The sequence below is a fragment of the Polypterus senegalus genome, chromosome 1 (assembly GCF_016835505.1).
Source record: "Polypterus senegalus isolate Bchr_013 chromosome 1, ASM1683550v1, whole genome shotgun sequence".
Lineage (NCBI taxonomy): Eukaryota > Metazoa > Chordata > Cladistia > Polypteriformes > Polypteridae > Polypterus > Polypterus senegalus.
The window spans coordinates 228,702,127-228,723,208 of record NC_053154.1 but is presented as its reverse complement, the minus strand read 5'-3'; the positions used below and the strand labels follow the sequence as shown (position 1 = coordinate 228,723,208).

Genomic DNA, 21,082 nt, shown 5'->3' with positions numbered 1-21,082 from the left:
CTCACCATCTCCACAGTCTCTTCATCAATAGTAATACAAGATAGAGGAGCCCTAGTTCTCCAGAATTCCACCACCATCTCCTTTTTCTTTTCAATGCTGAGCTGCAGTAGAGTTTGTTTGCATTATTCGACAACGTTCTGTCCTGTCCTTCATGATACACCCCACTAATGCTGTATCTTCAGAGAACTTCTAAATAATGACATCACTCAGCATTGGACCGAAAAGATGAAGATAAGTGAATACTTTCCCCTGAAGGTTCTGTGTGCTATATACAGTATGACCATAGTCTGCCAGTCAGGTAGTCTATAATTCAGGATAACAGGAATGCATCTACCTGCATCAGCCATAGCCTTTCTCCAACAACAGGGGCTAAACATCAAACAACTGATTGTCCAAAACTCTATGTGTGGCTTGGCAGCAAGTGGCACATCTCCCTGCCTACAGAATAGGTGTGGCACATGTGCACATATCTACACGACAGATCAGGTAGTTATACCACATTGCCAGCAGGAGCATAAAATAAAGGGTCCGTTCACATGCAAATCTGCTAATGTGGTCTACCTAATCATGTGCATAAGGTGCCCCACCATTGGACTGTATGTAGGGGAAACTGATAAGACACTGCGCCAACATAGATATGATATTAATCAGAACAGTATTGATCTTCCAGTGGCAGCACACTTTAACAGTAATGGCCACAGCATAAAGGGTCTGTGCTTATGGATAATTTCAACAGGAGCGGAGAGAATGGGAATACAAACTTATGCTTAAATTCAACACTCCACAAAATGGTCTGAATAGAGACAAGAGTTTTATGACCAGATATGTGGACTAACAGACTAATTGACCAGCTGACCAAATCAGTGGCCCATCTTACAGACAATGCACTTCAAAAAACCTTACAGGACTTTCTCTAGTGATGGTTATCTTATCTCTACATTTTATTAGTTCATTGTTCTCTTCTTTCAGGGTTAATTCATCTCGGGTGTATTCATTTTGCTAACATTTCAACAAAAATGTTGTTAAGATGAAAGAAAAAAATCACTTTGCTGTCCCAATATAAGCTAGAGTATTTTTCAGTTTCTTTGTTACACCTTGCCTGATGAAGGGGCCTTAGCTGCCTCGAAAGTTTGCATTTGTAATCTATTTAGTTAGCCAATAAAAGGTGTAATTTCACCCTACTTTCTCCTGTATCAATCTATGGCTAACATGGTACAACACTCTACTGATATGTATTTGTATAAACAGATACCTTACGTCATGGAAAACTTCTGATTCCGCAGGCTTTTTCTTTTGTAGGATCACTCAGATAATCCTCTAGGTGCAGCAGTAACACTTGCACATGAATTGGGACACAACTTTGGTATGAACCATGACACCCCTGAAAGAGGATGCAGCTGCCGGGCAACTCCAAATAAAGGAGGATGCATCATGGCTCCCTCTACTGGGTAAGTTCAAATGTCTTACAGGACCAAAAATACTTTGAAAATCTTTAAGCATCAACTTAAAAATGATTAGTTGTCTCCTTCCTCTGTTATCTTTGGCTTAATAGTCTGTCAAACTAACACTTGTTCTATTTTTAATATTCTTCGGTTAAACCATTAGAGTAATTTTGAAGAAAACAAGGCATTTATTTCTCTAAAATAACCTTGAGTCAAGTTTTGAAGTTCCCTAAAGTCATACTCTCTGCTACACTACTTAGAAATTCATGTGTCTGTAGTTCTCTACATGAATAATTTGAAGGCACTCTGATTTTTGCATATCGTATACGTACTGTATCATTGCATACTGCAATTATTTTCTTTTACCTCTTTTACATCTCATTGCTTGCAGTTCAAAATTTTTATTATTGAGTTGAACACTCTTGACCAGTTCAAGGTCTCAAACTCATCAGGCACAAGGCAGGAACAAATATTGGGCAGGGCAACAGTCAATCATAGGTGACATTGACTTGTGTGCCAACTTACGTATGTCAAATATGTCTAATCTACTTGCTTGGAAAGAAGAAGGAAAACTGCGCATACAGACACAAATATATGGCTACTTTTCCCTGTTTTTTCACACAATTTTGTAGCTTTGGTTTTTTTTTTTTTATTAATTTTATTGCAATCATTCCATAAAAATCAATTAATTTTTACAAAAGGTAAAATTAAGTTAAGAACAAATCGACCCCCACCCCTGAGAGAGAGAGCAAGGCAAACGGTGTAAAATTTTAGGCTTGTAAACATACCTAAAATAATAAGTTTGATAAGTCAATAGAGATGAATGCAAGCTTTGTTTATTTTTTAACATTTTTTGTGCTTTAAACAAATAAATATTGCTATTATGGACACGTTGAAGTGCCCAGTATTATTGTGAGCAGTAAAATACCATGCAATGATAAACAAAGACAGAGGCTGTTGCATTACAGCCAGAGTTTATTCCTTGGATTGTGTTTAGTTTCTTTTTGTTGTTGTGTTTCAAGTATTTTTATATGTTTTTGTATTATTGTTAATATTGTTATGCTATTTATTTTAAATACACCCCCATTCCTTGTGTTTTGTGAATGGAAACCCAAGAGTCGAGGTCACCCTGATGTTACTGCTGCTGGGCCCTCCCTCTGTCTTTTTACTTAGGACAGAGAGAGGGATTCAGCCATGGATCACTGAGTATTGTTATATAAGTATTTGATTTACTTTTGATTTTCTGTTTTTTTGTAGATTTTTGGATTCTGCTTTTTGGGTTGTGTAGTTTGCGTTTTATTGAATTGTGCAGTTTGCTTTTTAGGGCAGATCTTTTACAAATTCTGTATATTCCCTTTTGAATATTTCTGTTCTTTTTCTGAAGAGATTTTTCATTTATTTTCATTTATAAAGACACTTTGTTTGGGTGGTCTCAAAAGGTCAGAGTTTGTAAGAGTACCCTCTCTTTTGTAGGGCATTTTTGCATATTCTGTGACTATTAAAAAGTACTTAGCTAAATGTGTTAATCTGGGCAGGCTGGTGAAGGCCATGGCCTTCTTGGCAGCTCTTATTGGAGACCTCACACCCCTCTTACCATTTTTATGACTCCTTTTCACACCACGTGAAAAAGGGTCATAAAAGATACTTTATCAGTTCAATCCCAAATGTAAAATAAACAACAGAGATGAAATCCTCATATGTTAAAACCCTAATATGCACCAAAAATTCTTATAAAAATGCCTAATTCTACAGTTGCTCCCTAAAGGTCATTCCACAGCCGAAACCACAGTCTGCTTTCCTGGCCACCTTCCAGTACCTCCTGATATCTCATGACTCTTTTCATGTGGCTCCATGCATTTTCATGTGCCTTGTGCATGTGCCTGCAAATTCATGCTGCCAGCTCTGCATCACACTTCTTATTTGAGGACAGAGATAACGGCATCTGTACTTATTCCCCAAAACTCCATAAACTGACCCAAGCCAGGATCCTTAAGGCAGCTCACGGGCAGCCACATACCTAAGCTGATTGATTTTAGCAGTGCCACACTCACCATGCTGTGTACCAGAATAAATTGTAATATACTTGGAGAAAAAGGCTGCAGATTAGATAAAAATACATGTGCTAATGGCACAGATTTAATTTGCAGTAAAACAAATGTTGTTTTCCAAACTCAAAGTTTCACCGCAAATTCAATTTTATTTGAATCGCTTCACATAACACTAATAACAGATATTCCTGAGGGTCCAGACTGGTGGATGTTTTAATACATTTATTTACTACAGATATGTTGATACAGTGTGACCTTGTGGCACATTAGCTAGTGTTCATACCTCAAATGCTCAGAGGCTCATGTTGGAGATTGAAAAAGGAGATTGAAGCTATTTACCTCACAGCACATGAAGGACTAAATGTTTTTTGCTAGCTGAGAATTATTCCTGATGTATTTCCAGTATTCAAAAGATCTTGCCAGCTGCTGCCAGTAACATCAGGCACACATGTTGACAGGGAGGTTAAGCACACAATTTGTATGAAATCAAGTTACACGTACAGAGAGAATGTACAAACCCCATGCAGACTATGGTGCCATGAGTCAGGAATGCTAGCTCTGCGCTACCAGTCTGCCTATGTTAAAACATTTGCACTAAACTTATTAAACCTTAATGTGATTAAAACTAAATATATGCCTGAGTTCTTGCCAATTGCTTGCAAGCAATGTTTGTTGTTGAATGTGAAGGATATTTACCACTGTTCAAAACAAGACTTTTCAAAGATCTATGAATGTATGGAAGATTGTTAGAATTACATATTACATGCCAAGAGGCACGCAGACTTATTCTGATAAACTGGAAGAACCCAAACTCTCCTCTTTTAAGTCAGTGGGAAACCGATGTGTTATATTATTTGAAATTGGAAAAAATCAAATACTCAGAGGATCCGTACAGACTTTTTTCAAAACATGGCAGGATCTAATCAGTAATATTTTAAAATAAGTTCATAAAGCACAGAGAATTTATTAATTTAGGTATTTTTACAAGCCTTAAATTTAACGCTGTTTGGCTTGCTCTCTCTCTCAGGGGTGGGGATCAATCTGTTCTTAACACAATTCTTTTTTTAGTAAAAACTTGATTGCTATGTATGGATTGTAATAAAATTAATAAAATAATAATAAAAAAATAAATAAAAAAAGAATTACATATTACCTACAAATTCCTTGATGGAATGTGTCAGTTTTCAAGCATAATGCTGTGAAAAGTCCATATTATAAATGAATGGAGGAAGTGAGTATATGAACATGGAAAGTTAAGGCAAACCGGTGTGAATTTACAACACAAGACAATGTACAGCTCTAATGACAGATTTTCATAGCAAGTAACCTCCTCTGCTGTCTTATCTCTTAGATAGATAGATAGATAGATAGATACTGTATTAATCGCAAAGGTAGCAGCAGTAATCACATAACAGAGACCATTGTAAAAAAACAAAAATTGAGGTGAATGTAAAATGCAACAACAGCTCAATAAGCTGCAGAGAGTCAGAGATCTACAGAACACCAACACTAAGAGAACTCATTATAGAATAAACTAGCAGCAGACACAGGTGACCTTATTTAGCGTTGTCTCCAGCAGCACTCTTACAGCAGATTAGCCTGTTGTTGATGGTGCTCTTCTGTTTAACCACAATGGTGTTCAGAGGGTGAGTGTTATTATCCATGTTGCCTGTTTTTGTAATAGTCCTTTTTGAAACTGCTATTATCTAGAGAGTCTAAAATGAAACCCAATATAGTTTCAGCATTCCTTATCATCTTATTTTTTATTGGCCTTGTCTGCAGTGATATCAATGCCTTGTCAAACTACCTTATAAAAAATTGCACAGACTGGTGGTTGCATTTGGGTGTTATGTCAGTCCTGTCATTCCTCCAGTACACACTCAAACTGGTCTATAGTAGAGACCTCAGTCTATGTTTTCATGTGCTCTACTAAAATGGGAGACTCAAATCCACTGGTCTAGCTGTCATTACTTTTGTGATCAATCATTTAGGGCACCTCCAGTTTATTTACATAGAGTGGGCACATTTTCAAAGTGCTTTTATTCTTGACATTTATTTGACTGTTCATCTGCTGACAGCATTATATGTGTGGTCAAGGTAATCTAGAGTGGGGAGGTAGGTACAGAAATACTGAGGTTGTATGCAGCATTCAGAGAGAGAGTGGTCAGCACTAAAGATTTAAGTGGCAGGCAAAATAATGGGTATCATGGTTGTATTAGTTATGGGTCATTAACCTAAAAACATCCAGCCAAAAGCAGCCCTATTACTGAAAACAAGCTCTTGATTAAATGGATCAAAGGAGTCCATCATAATTTGTACAAAGTAAATCATGGACTTTAGTCAATCAATAAACAGCTGAGTACAACTGTGGTGCTGGATGAGGTGTATTTGAAAGCACGGTCATATCTTATTGTATGTGTATGATATTAATTATCGTAACAAATTTCAACTAATGGGTAAAAGAAAAACTAAAAATTGACTGTACCTTTCTTGTACCTGCTGGTTCATGTTGATAGCAAGAAAGTGGCATTGTAAAAGGCCTATTAGTACATGGATCCACCAAGGTTAGTGGTAGGGTCACAACACACTCTGGGCACCTTTATACTGTGATGGAAAATCAGATAAGCAACAAATGAGTTTATCAATAATACCTTTATCAATGCCCACGTTAGGTGTGAAATGGTCCAACATCTACTTTTAAAACTAAGTCTAGCAGTTCTCAACAATTTCAGCATCCTTATTGTACAGGGTGGTCCAGATCTAATTGTGCAGATCCAGATCGTCTGGGTGACTTTGATTTATGCAGGGACGATTACAGTTCAGAGCAAAGACGATTCTTCATGTCGTCAGTTCGAACACTTCTCGATGGTCCGGGATTTTTCGGATGATTTTCTATGTAATAAACTTAATAAGTTATAGCGTATTGAAAATTATATAAATAAATGTGGACCACCCTATAGTTATATACAATTGCTTAATTCCTGGGTAAAATACACAAACATGGGAGAGTCCTGGGATAATAAGCTTGAGTATATGTTAAGGACTCTGTAATTACCATCATTGTTTTGTTCCTATATTTTAGTGATCTAATTTCTATTCTTTTAAATATTGTTTATTTTTGTCATTAGCTTTGTGGTGCTCTTGCACTGCCCTTTTGTTTAATGGACAACACCATTTGTGCATTGTTTTTCATGTACAGGCACCCATTGCTATGGTGATGTGTTATCAATTTTTTAATGTATTAATTTATTCTTAATTCGTTTTTCTCAATATTTTTCTTTTTCTTTTTGTTAACATCAACTACACAGTACTCTAGGTCAGGGGTCCTCAATCACAGTCCTGGAGGGCCGCAGTGGCTGCAGGTTTTTGCTCCAACTCAGTTGCTTAATAAGAAGCTCTTATTGCCCAAGTAACACTTCTGCTTCATTTTAGTTGTGTCGCTCGTTAAGATTTTGAACCCTTATTGGTAATTTTAGTCTTAAACAGCTGTATTCTTGGTTTTTAATTGCTCCTAATAAGCAATAACATGCAAATGACAAAAGAGACCAGCATTTCTTCATTTAGCTTGTTACCATTTACACCTGTGTGTATTTATCATGCACTATTGGGTTTAATGAAATACTTGGAAGGAAAGTGAAGAGAAAAAAGTGAAGAACTGAGAATTACTCATCCATTTTAGGCATCAAATCATTTGGATGATATCCTTAGAAAAGGGAAGAAAATCCAGGATATCTGAATGACCTGGCGTAGCAGAGTTAAAGCACTAACAAGCCATGAAATTAAATTATTGGCAAGAATTGCTTTCTAATTAAGCAACAAGGTTAGATCAAAAACTTGCAGCCACTGCGGCCCTCCAGGACTGTGATTGAGGACCCCTGCTCTAGGTAATAATATTAAAGGGCATATACATGTCCATACAAAAAAAGACATTACCTTTAAAGAAACAAATACACCAACATACTGTAAATGCTTGTGCGTGTTGTATTTAAATGTATTCATAAGTTTTCTTCTAATTTTTAGGGTACAAGTAAAACAGTTATTAAATCCATACTGGGAAAAATATTTTGGGTTTTTGACAATTGACTTTATTTTTGACTTCCTGGTATTCTGAACTTTTGACACCTCCCCTGACTTCAGTTCTGCTTTCTTCTTTTAAGAAATTAATCTTGAGATCTGTTCCTTCATTTTTCAGTCCTTGATTCTCCAATTCTGTTCAGCAGTATGTCATGTGGAAGTTACATGATGTCATCAACCTTTCAATATAAAACATGGTAGTTCTCACAATTCTTTTGACAAAGGAATGATTTAGTGTAGTGGAAGTTAAAGGGTGATTGCAAAAAAAGAAATATTTCATGTAGTTTTCTGGTTTCAGGCTCTCTTATTTTAAATTTTGTTTAAAATCTTAGGATTGGTTTCTAGTGTTCAGGTTTCTGTGTATTGACTCTTGCCTGCTTCCTGACTACTCTTTAGGACTTTGATCCAAATCATTGATCCTTTGGTAAAATATTTTTACAAAATGAGAATTGTTCAGGGAACACAACAGCAATTGCAGCTTAAAGTATAGATGTCCCCAATTTTTGGATAACAACAGAACAAGCTATTTGGAGTAGAGATTCGGCATCAGCTAATGTTTAACTATGGGATTAGGCAAGTGTACCTATCATATATCTTTAAGGGTTTTCTGTACATAATACAAAGGATCTGCTATTCACCAATACTCAGAGCTTCTCTTGATTTTAATGGCAAAAAGCAAAAAGAAATAAAGAGAAGTGCAGCTGCTTCTGCATTACCACTGTATCTATCTGTGTCCTTTACCCCCAAAAATATTATTAATACAGGCGTTAAGAAACTATTATAACAGTTTCTTGGTTAGTGAAATTAAATAGTCTTCTGTTTAAGGCATTAGAGATCAAGTAAAAGTTAGGTCTTGAATTGTTGGTTCTTCAAACAATAATAAATTATAGGAAGTAATATAATGTAAACATTTTTTACTGTTACACAGTAATAGCTAGAAGATAGCAGAGGTGGATGACTAACAGAAAATGTGTTTTACTGCAGCTATTTGTGGAGCTCTGCTCCTCAATGTTCCCTGCAAAAGTTTGACCACATTGTTATAATATACCGAATTGGAGTTTCTGGGCAACTTAACAACCAGAATGAACTAAAAACAATCTCAGTGACTACAATCAATAGTCATACCGTGTCGGCAGAACAGTTTGCAAGGATGAGCATCCAGTAAATTGTTTTACTGTTGATTGCCCCGCATGCTGTAGATGAGTTTATGGTCAACTGAAACAATTACTGACATAAGCCTGTTGCAGCTTATTTTGTTGTAAAGAAAACTTGTTTTCTTTTCTCTTTAAACAAATCTTCACATCAATATATCTCACAGACTCTGCTTAAAACTTTCACAACAACTTATGAATTTAAATTTCCTACAAACATATGTTTAATTTGTTTTCCAATAGCACATTCAACAGTGACAGATTGCTCAACTTTTCATTATTTTAAACTTTTACTGTAAGACTTCAGTGTTACTACGATCCTTGAGTTCTTATATTGATCAGTAAAGTACTTTCTCTCTAACTCAGCTTTATGAACATACCTTACCAATACATTATATTTAAAAAAAAAAAATGGTATCTTCTGGAAATCGCAACTACCAATATATATGTACATACCAGGGGTGGGCAAAGTTAGTCCTGGAGGTCCTGGATATACACAGATAAACAGTATATACTGTATATGAACAGTCTTCATATATACAGTATGTTATATATATATATATATATATATATATATATATATATATCTATACTAATAAAAGGCAAAGCCCTCACTGACTCACTCACTCACTCACTCACTGACTCACTCACTCACTCACTCATCACTAATTCTCCAAGTTCCCATGTGGGTAGAAGGCTGAAATTTGGCAGGCTCATTCCTTACAGCTTACTTACAAAAGTTGGGCAGGTTACATTTCGAAATTCTACGCGTAATGGTCATAACTGGAAGCTGTTTTTCTCCATTTACTGTAATGGAGTTGAGCTCGAAAGCCGTGGGGGGGCGGAGTTTCATGTGACATCTTCACGCCTCCCACGTAATCACGCAGTACGTAGAAAACCAGTAAGAGCTCCAAAAAGCGCTGAAGAAAACATGCATTATATAATTGAGAAGGCAGCGAAACAATAAGAAGCGAGCGAGTGACATATACAACCATATTCATGAGTGCTGCTACTTCGGAAACAAAGCACGGTGTAAACCTAAAGTTTAAATTAAGTTCATAGACAGGCTGCCACTGGCGTTTGTAATTTAGTGCCTGCCCATATAAGGCCGTCCGTCAGCGGCAATCCAATAGAAACACTGCCGCCTAATATTCACGGGTGAAGGACTGTGCTTATGCAGAGGAAGATGAGATGGTCAGGGTGGTGTTTGGCACAAACTCAGCGAAACTGTGAGGGAAACTTTTAAGTGCCGGGTCTTAGCTAACATTAAATACAGCCATGAACATCACACGAGATGGCACCAGCACAGCTGGGAAATTTCAATGCATGTACACCGAGTGGCTCACGTGAACTGACGCAGTGCACAGACAAAAAGCAACAGTTCAAAAGAGCGCTGAACAAAACCGAATTACACAATTGAGAAGGCAGCAAAAAAATATGAAGCGTCTGATACATACAAGCATATTCATAAGTGCAGCTACTGCGGAAACAAAGCACACGGTGGAAAAAGTCAATGTCCCGCTAAAGGAAGACAGTGTAAAAAAAAACCTGTGCATGCAGTGTGTCACGTCTCAGATAAAGAAGGAGACGAGCTGTTTATTGATGCAGTAAGAAACGAATCGATAAATGAAACCTGTCATCATTACAATGATTGACAAACACGGAATGTAACTTGAACACAACACATCCTACAAATACGAACCTGATTGAAAGAAATAATGATAATCAAATCCTTGATGACAGCAACACTCAATAACACTCACAAAACAATTACTGTATATTGACAATCATGTTACGTTATTTTTAAAATGTTCCCTTTTCTTTATCATAACTTCTTTAACACACTACTTCTCCGCTGTGATACGCGGGTATATATATATGTATATATATATATATATATATATATATATATATATATATATATATATATATATATATACCCGATCTACATACTCGAATAATGGATACTTTATTTGCCATCAATGATTGTTTTGGTAAAGCCATGCTCAGTGTATTCATTAGATGAATGGTAAAAAAAGTAAGAGCGAGGGGAGGATGACTTATTGAGGCATGCAGGCAAAACCACAATAGCACACGGGCTCGATGTACTGTAGTGCGCGTCAACTCGATCTGAATTGCGTGCTCACATTCGAAAAAATATATCTTTTCAAGTTCTATTTAGTCCATATGTGTCAAACTCAAGGGCCGCAGGCCACATCCGGCCCGGCGTGTAATTATATCCGCCCGAGATCATTTTATATACTGTATTATTGTTATTAATGGCCGGGGATATGAAGCGCTGGTAACACAATAAACTACAGATCCCATAATGCAGCGCTTCAGCTGCCTTGCCGAACACTTACCGCGTTAATCAAGTCTAGCTTATGATGCTGCAAGTTATTGCGAAGCTAGCCCACATGATGCCAAAGAGAAAAGTTGATTCTGAAAATAGAGCCTTTAAAAACCGATGGGAGGCTGAGTATATGTTTACTGAACCCGTGTGTCTCATTTGTGGAGCTAATTACAGAATTTAATCTAAGACGGCACTATGAGACAAAACATCAAGATAACCTGAAAGACCTGAATGCAATGCAGAAGATACAGAAAGCAGAAGAGTTAAAGAAGAATCTGACACTTCAGCAGACGTTTTTACCCGTGCAAAATCACAAAGTGATTTCAAGTGAAGCTGCTTTTATGGGAGACACAAATGCACCAGTGCAACTTGCCCCACTTTCCCTGTTGCCAAGTAATGTTGAACCAAGTCGGCACAACGGTGTTCCCAAATATGCACTTTGCTGATAAACTGAGCGCACTGAGTTCGCACGGCGCTTTGGTGACTTTGAAGAACAAAAAAAGAATTTTGAGTTGTTTCGCAACCCATTTGCCGTCAATGTGGAAACTGCACCTGTGCAGATTCAGATGGAGGTTTTTGAGCTGCAGTGTAATGGCACACTGAAGGCAAAGTACGATACTGCAGGGCCCGCACAGTTTATTCACTCCATTCCCGCAGAAATGCTCCAGCTCCGTCTACATACGGCTTGAACCTTGTGCATATCTGTGTGAGAATCTCTTCTCAGTGATAAAGACTAACAAAACAGCACACAGGAGTTGCCTCACTGATGAGCACCTGCAATCCATCCTGAGAATCTCCACAACACAGAACCTCACACCAAACATAAATGAACTTGTTGCCAAAAAAAGATGCCAGGCGTCCAAATCTGATAAAATGACATAAGAGCAAAGACAACTGAATGATTTGATTTGTTATTGCTGAAAAGAACACATTTTATTAATATTTCCAGGTTTTGTTATGCAGCATGTTCATATTTGAATTTGTATAATTTTGACAGGATATATTTTTATGGAGAGCAAAATCTTTTGGGATATTTAAAATTTAAGTTTATTTTTTATATAAAATTACATAAGAGTAAAGAAATTTGAATGTTTGTTCTTTTAACGTTTACTTTATTTCTAACTTGTATAATTTAGACAGGATATATTTTTATGGAGAGCAAAATATTATAAGTTATTTAAGGTTTGAGTTGATTTATCCAGGAATAATATTCCTGTCTGTTTTTATTCATATTTATGTTCAAAAAAGTTAAGTTTTAAAAGTTTAGTTTTAGTGTGTTCAATAAATGTTTATCCTGTTCGGCCTGTGACCTAAAGTGTGTTTTGGATTTTGGCCCCCTGTGCAATTGAGTTTGACACCCCTGATTTAGTTGACACAAATATCTTTGGTTGGAATGTAAGGCAAATTTACTCTTTACATTTGTATGGTGAAGAAAAATTTATGCAATGATGCCTACATTTAACTTACATTCCTACCAAAGATATTTCTGTTGACTAAATAAAAATTCCTTCTATTTAAAATTTCAATAGAACTTGAACAGATACGATAGTTCATAATATCCACACAGACTTGTACGTAAGAGCGGGAGTCATCCGTTTTAACAAGCAGCGTATTGCACTGATACAAAATAGCCTGCCCACTTAATTATTTAGGAATGGATAAATAAATTAAGATTTTGCACAAATAATGTTTTTCATTTTTATTCCTTGATGGATTCTGCCACCCCCAGCAACAGTTGCTCGCACCCCAAAGAGTATATGTATATATATATATATATATATATATATATGTGTATATATATATATGTATTTGTATGTATATATGTGTGTGTGTGTATATATATATGTGTATATGTATAGATATGTATATATATATGTTTATATGTGTGTGTATATATATATATATATATATATATGACAGCAACACTCATCACTCACAACAGTGACAAAACAATTACATTGACAATCATGTTACGTTATTTTCAAAATGTTTCCTTTTCTTTTTCATTACTTCTTTAACACACTACTTCTCTGCTGCGAAGCGCGGGTATTTTGCTAGTATATATATATAAGGCAGCTTCTTTAGGACACTGCCTCTCCCAGAACACTATATGGCAGCTGCCCTGGGTTGCCGCGGTGCCCCGGATTCCCACAGGGCATCATGGTACTTGAAGTTCTTTACCACAGGCCTGTTGGGTACCATGGGTGCCTCCAAGGGGTGCTACAAGGACTGAAGGGCCAAATGACATGGACATTCTGCCTTACACGGAAGTGCTTACAGACCATGTGGGTGGAAGAGCTGAAGCACTTCCAGGTTGGCAAATATAAAAGAAGTTGCCGGCCTCCCAGAGACAAGCCATTGTTAGGTGGAAGGTGTACAAAGCTTTGTGGGAGGAGCAGAGGATGCAAAGACTGAGAGGGAGAGAAAGAGAGAGAAGAAAAATTGCGTGCTGTGCCATTCATATACTTGTGGCTGTGGTGATGAAGAGTTTAGCAAAGAATAAAAAGACTCTTTGTGCTTTTAATGGTAATAATGCTTTTTAATCACTGTAGAAGCTGGAAGAGTCAGAAGTTTGTTTTTTTTTTGTTTGTTTTTTTTTTACCAAGAGCTGAGCATCTTGGATTTTGGACCTAGGACTTCAACCCCTGAGGCTATGGGTTCAAATCGTGCTTCTGACACTGTGTGACCATTAAGAAGTCATTTCATTTGCCTGTGCTTCATTTGGAAAAACAAAGGAAATGTAACCAATTGTAAGTCACTTGGGAAAAGGCATCAGTCAAATAATAAGTAATTATAATATTGTTAGGTCACTGGAGCTGCTAACTCTTGAACATGCTATGCACAATTGTCCATGAGTACGATCAATTTTTGCTTTTACTAGTGACTTGGTTTTTATTGATTGGTAATTGCGAAACACAATTTTTACAAGAAAGCATATTCTTTTGAACTGAAACGAGTAATCAGTGGGAATAATGTGAAATCTGAGTATATATTATTATCATTATTAGATATATATGATTTTTATTTGTTTACCTCATTCATTCAAATATTTCTTTTCGTGCTTTTATCAGTTGTATGTGGCATCCCCTTTAAACTCTGCAGATAAATTGATGAATTTTGAAGAGTGGAGGGTTGGAGCATCTCTTTTCAATGTAAGCGTGTAAATGTAATCAATTTTGGAGAGCAGGGTGGGTCCCCTTTCAAAGTCCTTAGATGTGAATGTATATTACAGTGAAGTAGCTTGTGATGTACTTATTGAGTTTAAACTGCCGACATCGCGCCGGAGCATTTCTAGGATTTGTAGCCATCAGGGTTTTACTCCCCTTGATGATTGTCACATATAGTCTTACATGTATGTAAAATCATAAAGCCGAGTGGGGAAGAGGGTCTCTTCAGGCTTTTGTGCATTCTAATATAGTGGTGTAACATTGATTTATGATGGACAAAAAGTTCAATGGTGCACTGCTATTGACTATGTATATAATCGATAAAACGATCAGTGCCTGGGAGCAGTAGATCAGGGGCCAAAGCCTCTGAAGCCCCTGTTCCTCCTCCTGATGATGTTGCATCAGTCCAGGCTTGTCTTGAATCAGAGAACACCTTCTTCATCTCACTCTGTTTCTTATCACTGGAGCTTTATAGTGTGCTTGCTAACCACTGAGCTTTACATCTTCCTTGGGCTTCTTCAAACTTTCTCCATCCATTTCATACCTGATTGTACACACCAAATGTGATTATTATATTGACAAATTTAAAAAAAAAAAAAAGGGTTAACCAATTTTCTTTTTTCTGAAAAATCACCAAATTTCAGTCAAATCATATTAGTAAGTTTTTTGGGATATTCATTTTTCTATTGTGGCAAAAGGTTTACCCCTAAATATTGATATATCAAAATGTCCTTTATTAGTGGACATGTACTTCCCTAGATGTACCATCTTGCCAAATTTCTGCTTTTTTAGATTATGGTCATGCGGGCAGAAAGAGCGAGCAAAAAAAAAAAAAGCGTTGGGGGTGCCAACCTGGGTGTTCCTCTTTAATACAACTAAAGGCCTTAATAAACAAAAAGCCTGCTCAATGCTGGATAGGGGAAAAACAAAGGGATTTAAACAACAAAGGTATAGCCTCTTCTTGACATTTCCATGTTCCTTGTTAGTTTATTGGAGCCCCGTGCTACAGATTATCCAGTGACTACTCCTTCCAGTGTATTTGGGTTTTATGGTACGCTGACCTGAAGCAGCAGGATCAGTTTCCTTCAGTGGGCGTCTTCTTGATACTTAGCAATAGCGCCCCCTCTTGCCCCGGGGTGGTATCATGTACCTTGGATGAATCTGGAAGTGATCCTCCAATGCATGTGCATTACAAGCTATTGTTTACATTTTAGACCCCTCACAATTGTTACACTATATGATATATACATCACATTATCCATGATCTGTTTTTAGTCTACTTTTTTATTTTTTCTACTAACATTAAGTACTAACATTAAGCTCTTGTTACAAATATTTTATTTTCCTTTTCTCTTACTGCTATCAAACAGAGCTTTTCTCTCATTCTCATTGCAGAAATTTCTACATTGCTCTTTCATTGGAAATTGGCAGATTCTCTCTCCTTTCCCTTTGGGACAGGTTGGATCAACAAAACATTTGGTCCAAATATTGAGAAGTGCAGTCTGTGTTATAACAATCTTAATCCAAAATCTAGATGTGGTGAGACATCTTCACGTTCCCATTCCAGTGCAAGAACTGTGCATCTTAGGGGCAGATTTCCTAGCAGCACGCAGAGCAGTCCAGTATTATAAAAGAAGTGCCTGTCTGTGCTCTTCTTGTTTCTTGCCTCACACCCCCCATTCCTACTGTGGTCAGCGAAGTTACTTAGCTCTCCCTTCGAGTGGTCAGCTCCCAGTAATCACTTCCAGCTCATTGCAGTGTCAAGGCTAGAAATAAAAGCAGTCTGGGCTGGCAGACATGATTCAAATGAGCAGCTTCAGAGATGGCCGCAGGGAAACCCTATAAAGAAGCAAACCTGCTGCAGCTACACTGACATCCATAACATGAAGTATTTTTAAGAATAGCAAGCTACATGAAAGGGCAATAAAAAGAGAAAGAATCCATATATTAACTGTGGGTTAGAACCTATGTTTTGCTATAAATCTTTAGATTGAAGACATAAACACTATAAACCCTATAAAAGCTATTAACGCTATAAGTTATAGTACTCCGTGTAGTAAAGGAAAGGATAATCAGTTAGTATTAAGCCCATTTAACTTTGGATTGTTTCTGAGTTTGAATTTGGTTTCATTCTGGTTTCAGTACTTCTTTTTTCTGTCTTTAGCATGCTCAGACTCCTGCTTGACTATTGACTATCCCTAAAGGCAAATCATTTCCTGGTCATAATCTTATAACTGTGTTAATTCCTTACTGCCAGGAAGTCATAATAGAAAGAATATAAAACATGTCTGATGTAATTATGCCTACAAATACAAAATTACGCCTGCAGTAACTCTACGTATAGAGTTTTTATGTGATGCTAGGACCCCAACCTAAGCTGGCTATTGTCTTTCATCTGTTATTTTACTTTGTTACTGAACAGGTTCTGTGCAATGTACAGTATATAAGAAAAGGTGACTTCAGAAAATGGTTAAATGGATAGGTAGTTACTTTGTGTCTCTCTCTAAGAAGTTTTTGTATTTGTTTGAAGGCAAATTGTTGTTTTTATAACCCATGCTTATACAGTATTTAGTATTATGCTGCAGTATTTGTTTCTGTTCATCTGTTCTAAATTTCTACAATAAGTCTTTTCAAAAGTCTCAAAATCAGATCACAATTACATCTGTAATCTTCAGAATCAACTTCAAAAAAACATCTTGTTATGTTTTTGTGAAGTGCAATGTTACATTCTTAGAATGTGTATTTTTGGTATTTAATTATTGAGAATATCTCCAACAATAATAAAAAAAGTAATAAGCACTGCAGTTTGGTTGGAAGCCAATTTGGCACACAAGAAACTTTTTTGATTGTAACAGATTAAAATTTACATAAGAATATTTACATTTCGCAAGCCATTAAAGTCAGTATTTGTATTAAAAGATTAGATTGTTTGAATTTTGCAGTAATTAAAGACAGAGTGCATTCATTTAAATAACATTGTGACATGTTTTTTGCTGGTTCTTTTGAGTATATTCTTATCATCTCAACTTTATTATAATAATGACTTTGAGAGCCATCAGAAGAAAAGCACTATAATGACACTGGGAAAAATGGGTTAAACTAACAGGTAAAGAAAGTCAATAAAGTTACACTTTTGGTTATTTCCCTTTATGTGGAAATCAACTTTGCATTTTAATTCTCCATTAAATGTAATCATCAGCTTGACATCAATTTTTGTAATTCTACAAACAGCTTTATAATGAACTCCATCCTAAGGTGTAATATTTTGTCATCTGAAGATGCAGTAACATTGTGTAAAGCAGCAGACGTAACACCTCATGGCAATTGAAGACGAGTATTTTAAATGTCACACAAGTAGGAGCTCTGCTGTAGTTATAATTATAGGTATTGTGGTCCCCGGCCGGGGCTGGAGCCCGGCGGGACGCCCAGGAGGACGAGAGGAGGGCTTGTGCCTCCTCCAGACCACGAGGGGGCGTCCGTCCTGGTTATGTTGGGGGCCTCGGGTACAGGGCTTAGCTGCCCAACCCTGTAGGGACCCGAGGTCACCGCCAGGCGGTGCCCCGATGCCGGTTTATCCCGTGTGGTCCCTGGCCGGGGATGGAGCACGGCCGGGACGCCCAGGAAGACCAGAGGAGGGCTTGTGCCTCCTGCAGACCGCAAGGGGGCGATCGCCCTGGTTGTATAGGGGGCCACGGGTAGAGGGCTTGAAAGCCCAACCCTGTAGGGGCCCGTGGCCACCGCCAGGCGGCGCCCTGGAGCCTGAGGAACCCTGGAGCCCAGCACTTCCGCCACACCAGCAAGTGCTGGGGGGAAGACTTATTGTGGCGCCCGGAGAGCTGCCGGGAGGACAGCCGGTACTTCCGCCACGCTGGGGCATGGCCAAGGAGGGAACGCCGGAAACACCTGGTGCTCATCCGGGAGCAGTATATAAGGGGCCGCCTCCCTTCAGTCTGGAGCGGAAGTCGGGTGGAAGAGGACGGAGCTAGCGGGAGGACTGGAGGCGGCCAGAAGAGAGAGAGGCATTGTAAGGCCCGGAGGAAAAGAGAGGCATTGTAAGGCCTGGACTTGGAGAACTCGGTGCAAGAGGCACTGGGGAGTTGAGCGCGGGACTATTTATACATAGTGTAAATAAACAAGTGTGTGGTGAATTTAAGATGTCTGTCTGCCTGTGTCCGGGTTCAAGTTCACAGTATGAAATGAATTAGAAAGACGGTTTTCAAGTTCAGTTCTTGGACCCATCTGTGGCCTCAGGTTTTTCTTCCAAACTAGTTTCACAATCATTGAGTTGTTTTTTTTTTTGATTAGCTGACTTTTTGCCTTCTCTTATTTTGCATTTTAAGAAGTGCATTAATGTGAGAAATTAATTTATACAAAATAAATGTAGTGAGAAGTCAAGTAAAATGACACCTTTTATTGACTAACTAAAAAAGATGCAAGCTTTTGAGGCAACTCAGGCCCCTTCTTCAGGCAAGATGTAATCAAGAATTATTTCTATTTTGTCAAAGCCTTCTAAAAGCCAATCTCTGTTTTTTCATTTCTTTTTAATTCACTTTTGAGCTTTTAATTGTATATGTGCAGAAAAAAGCGCAATCAACACTGAACCTAAAGGGCATCAGCTACTTCAGTGTTACCCACTTGTGTGCTTATTAGTATATAATGGCGTACAGAGCCTGAACATAAAAAAGAAAACAAAATAAGGATCAAACAAATTAATTTGTCCTCATCTATCATGCATAACTGCTTGTTTCAACAAAAATACAACCAGCTTGTAATTTCTTGACTGACTCGATAAGCCATAGAAACTAGGAAATAACAGCTTGCTTACTTAAAGATTTAACAGGAAATCAAATTCTAGTATAATCTGCAGTAATTTACTCCTTCTTACTTTTTCATATTCTTGCTAAAATCTGTGAATAACTGATGTGTTCTCACATTGTATTCATTAGATTTTTCTATTATGTTTCTTTGGTCTGTAGTAGCTCTACCCCTCCTCACTCCACATTGATAATTACGTACGTAGGCATTCTTCTGCATGTAGCTGGAGTCTCCATGCGAGCATGTTTTAAAAAAGTTTTTTTTCCCATTAAAGCTAATTAGACTGGTAAAAATGACAATGAAAAATACTAAAATAAAGCTAAAGTTCAATGAAGTTCAGTATATAAGATTGCATCAAAAGTGATAATGAAGCATGGCAGGGAGATGTACTCACAATAATGCTTTTCAATTTAGTGATAGAGAAAGCCATAAGAAAAATAGACATAAACTTGGGAGATACAATCTTTAATCTATTATTACAGATAGGTACATATACAGATGATGTGCTCATCGTTGCTTGGTCAGAAAATGCTCAGAGAGAGGGATATGTCAGCCTCAAGGTGGCAGCAGAAGAGGTCCGTTTAAAAAAATAATGAACAGAAAACCAAGTACATCGCCATTACTAGTGAATACGAGTAGATATGAATATATGTTAATCAAAACTCTGCATGCGTAGATACATTTTAAATATTTATGTTTAGTAATTGACAGAACATGAAGTATAAATGCTGAAATAAGGGAAAAACTAGCAGCTGCAAAATGTCACTTTGCTCTCCAGAATATTTTAATGTCAGCAACAGTAAGCAGGATGACAAAGATTAAGATCTATAAAACAGTAATAAGGACAGAGATTGTATATGGGGCAGAGATGTGTGTGTTGACCAAGGAGCTAAAAAGCAGGCTGGCAGCATTTGAAAGGAAGATTGTGAGAAGGATTTTCAGAGTAGTGTTTCAAGATAGATGGTGGGAAGTCAGAGTAAACCAAGAGTTGAGAATTTTATATGAAATCCCTGTTTTAGTGGCTGAAGTGAAATCAGCAAGACTGAGGTGGATAGAGCATCTTGAAATGACAAAAGAGGAAAGAAGTGTCAAGAAAAGTTACGTAGGAGTTCAAGATGAAAGAAGACAAGCAGGACCAAGAAAAAAATGCAGGGATTAAGTTGTGAAGGATCTGAAAGAACTCTGATATCCACACTGGAAAAGGAAAGTAGGGGACAGGCAAGAATGGCCACATATCTCATGGGAGGCTGCACAGCCAAGGAATATGGGAAGTTATTTAAGGTGGGAGTCCAGTTAGCAGAAGATGGGATGAAACCCTGCAGCCCCGGACTTAATTTGAAAACCAGTGAATTGAAATAAATAATACGATAAAATGCATTAAAGATCTCCCAGTCATGTAGCTAAGAATTAGAAATAAAATTTGTGCTTTTAGGAAGATTACAGATTTTTTAATCTAGTATTATCATCTTTGCACTCTGTTTACTTGGGGTTTTTTTTCTATTAACAGGCTAGAAGATGCTTATGTTATTTTCATTAATATATAGAGCTCTTGCTGGCTTCCTAGTTGAATTTGACAATGTGCTTAATTCATCCGAAATGTAGGTAATTGGTTCAAATTGTTGGCTTCTCATTTGCAAAGGTTGCAGTTTTTAGAAATAGTCTGTTGGATTTAAATTTAGATGGTTTAACAAAACTTCTATTCACTTGGGAAGCAAAAGTCAAGAAAGATGAGAACAACACAGGTGGAGGTCATTCACACACGCACCTCATTTCCAGGCTTTAGGTAATACCTAATCTGTCTCAAATGTACACACACCAATGAAGCTAATTGCATTCATTTGTTATGTCAGCAGTGCCAAAGACACACACCTTTGGAGTGATATGCATTTCTGAAAAAAAAGATCATTTATACAATCAATGTTCTGAACTGTTGTGCAAAGATCAACTTATTAAAAATGGCTGAATCAGTTTTATTGAGTGGTACTCTAATGTCTCTTTACTGTAAAAATCAGACACTAATCCCACTGTTTTA

The 21,082-nt window shown here is 37.3% G+C and overlaps 1 protein-coding gene across 4 annotated transcripts in view; it reads left to right on the top strand.

Annotated features, from left to right (window-relative positions):
- Positions 1-21,082, top strand: part of LOC120539674 (disintegrin and metalloproteinase domain-containing protein 12) — a 568,760-nt gene that overhangs the window by 439,962 nt on the left and 107,716 nt on the right. For all 4 annotated transcript variants that reach the window (XM_039770006.1, XM_039770016.1, XM_039770034.1 and 1 more), the window contains one exon: positions 1,300-1,448. In XM_039770006.1, the coding sequence (XP_039625940.1) occupies positions 1,300-1,448 (149 nt within the window). The remainder of the gene's footprint in view (positions 1-1,299; positions 1,449-21,082) is intronic.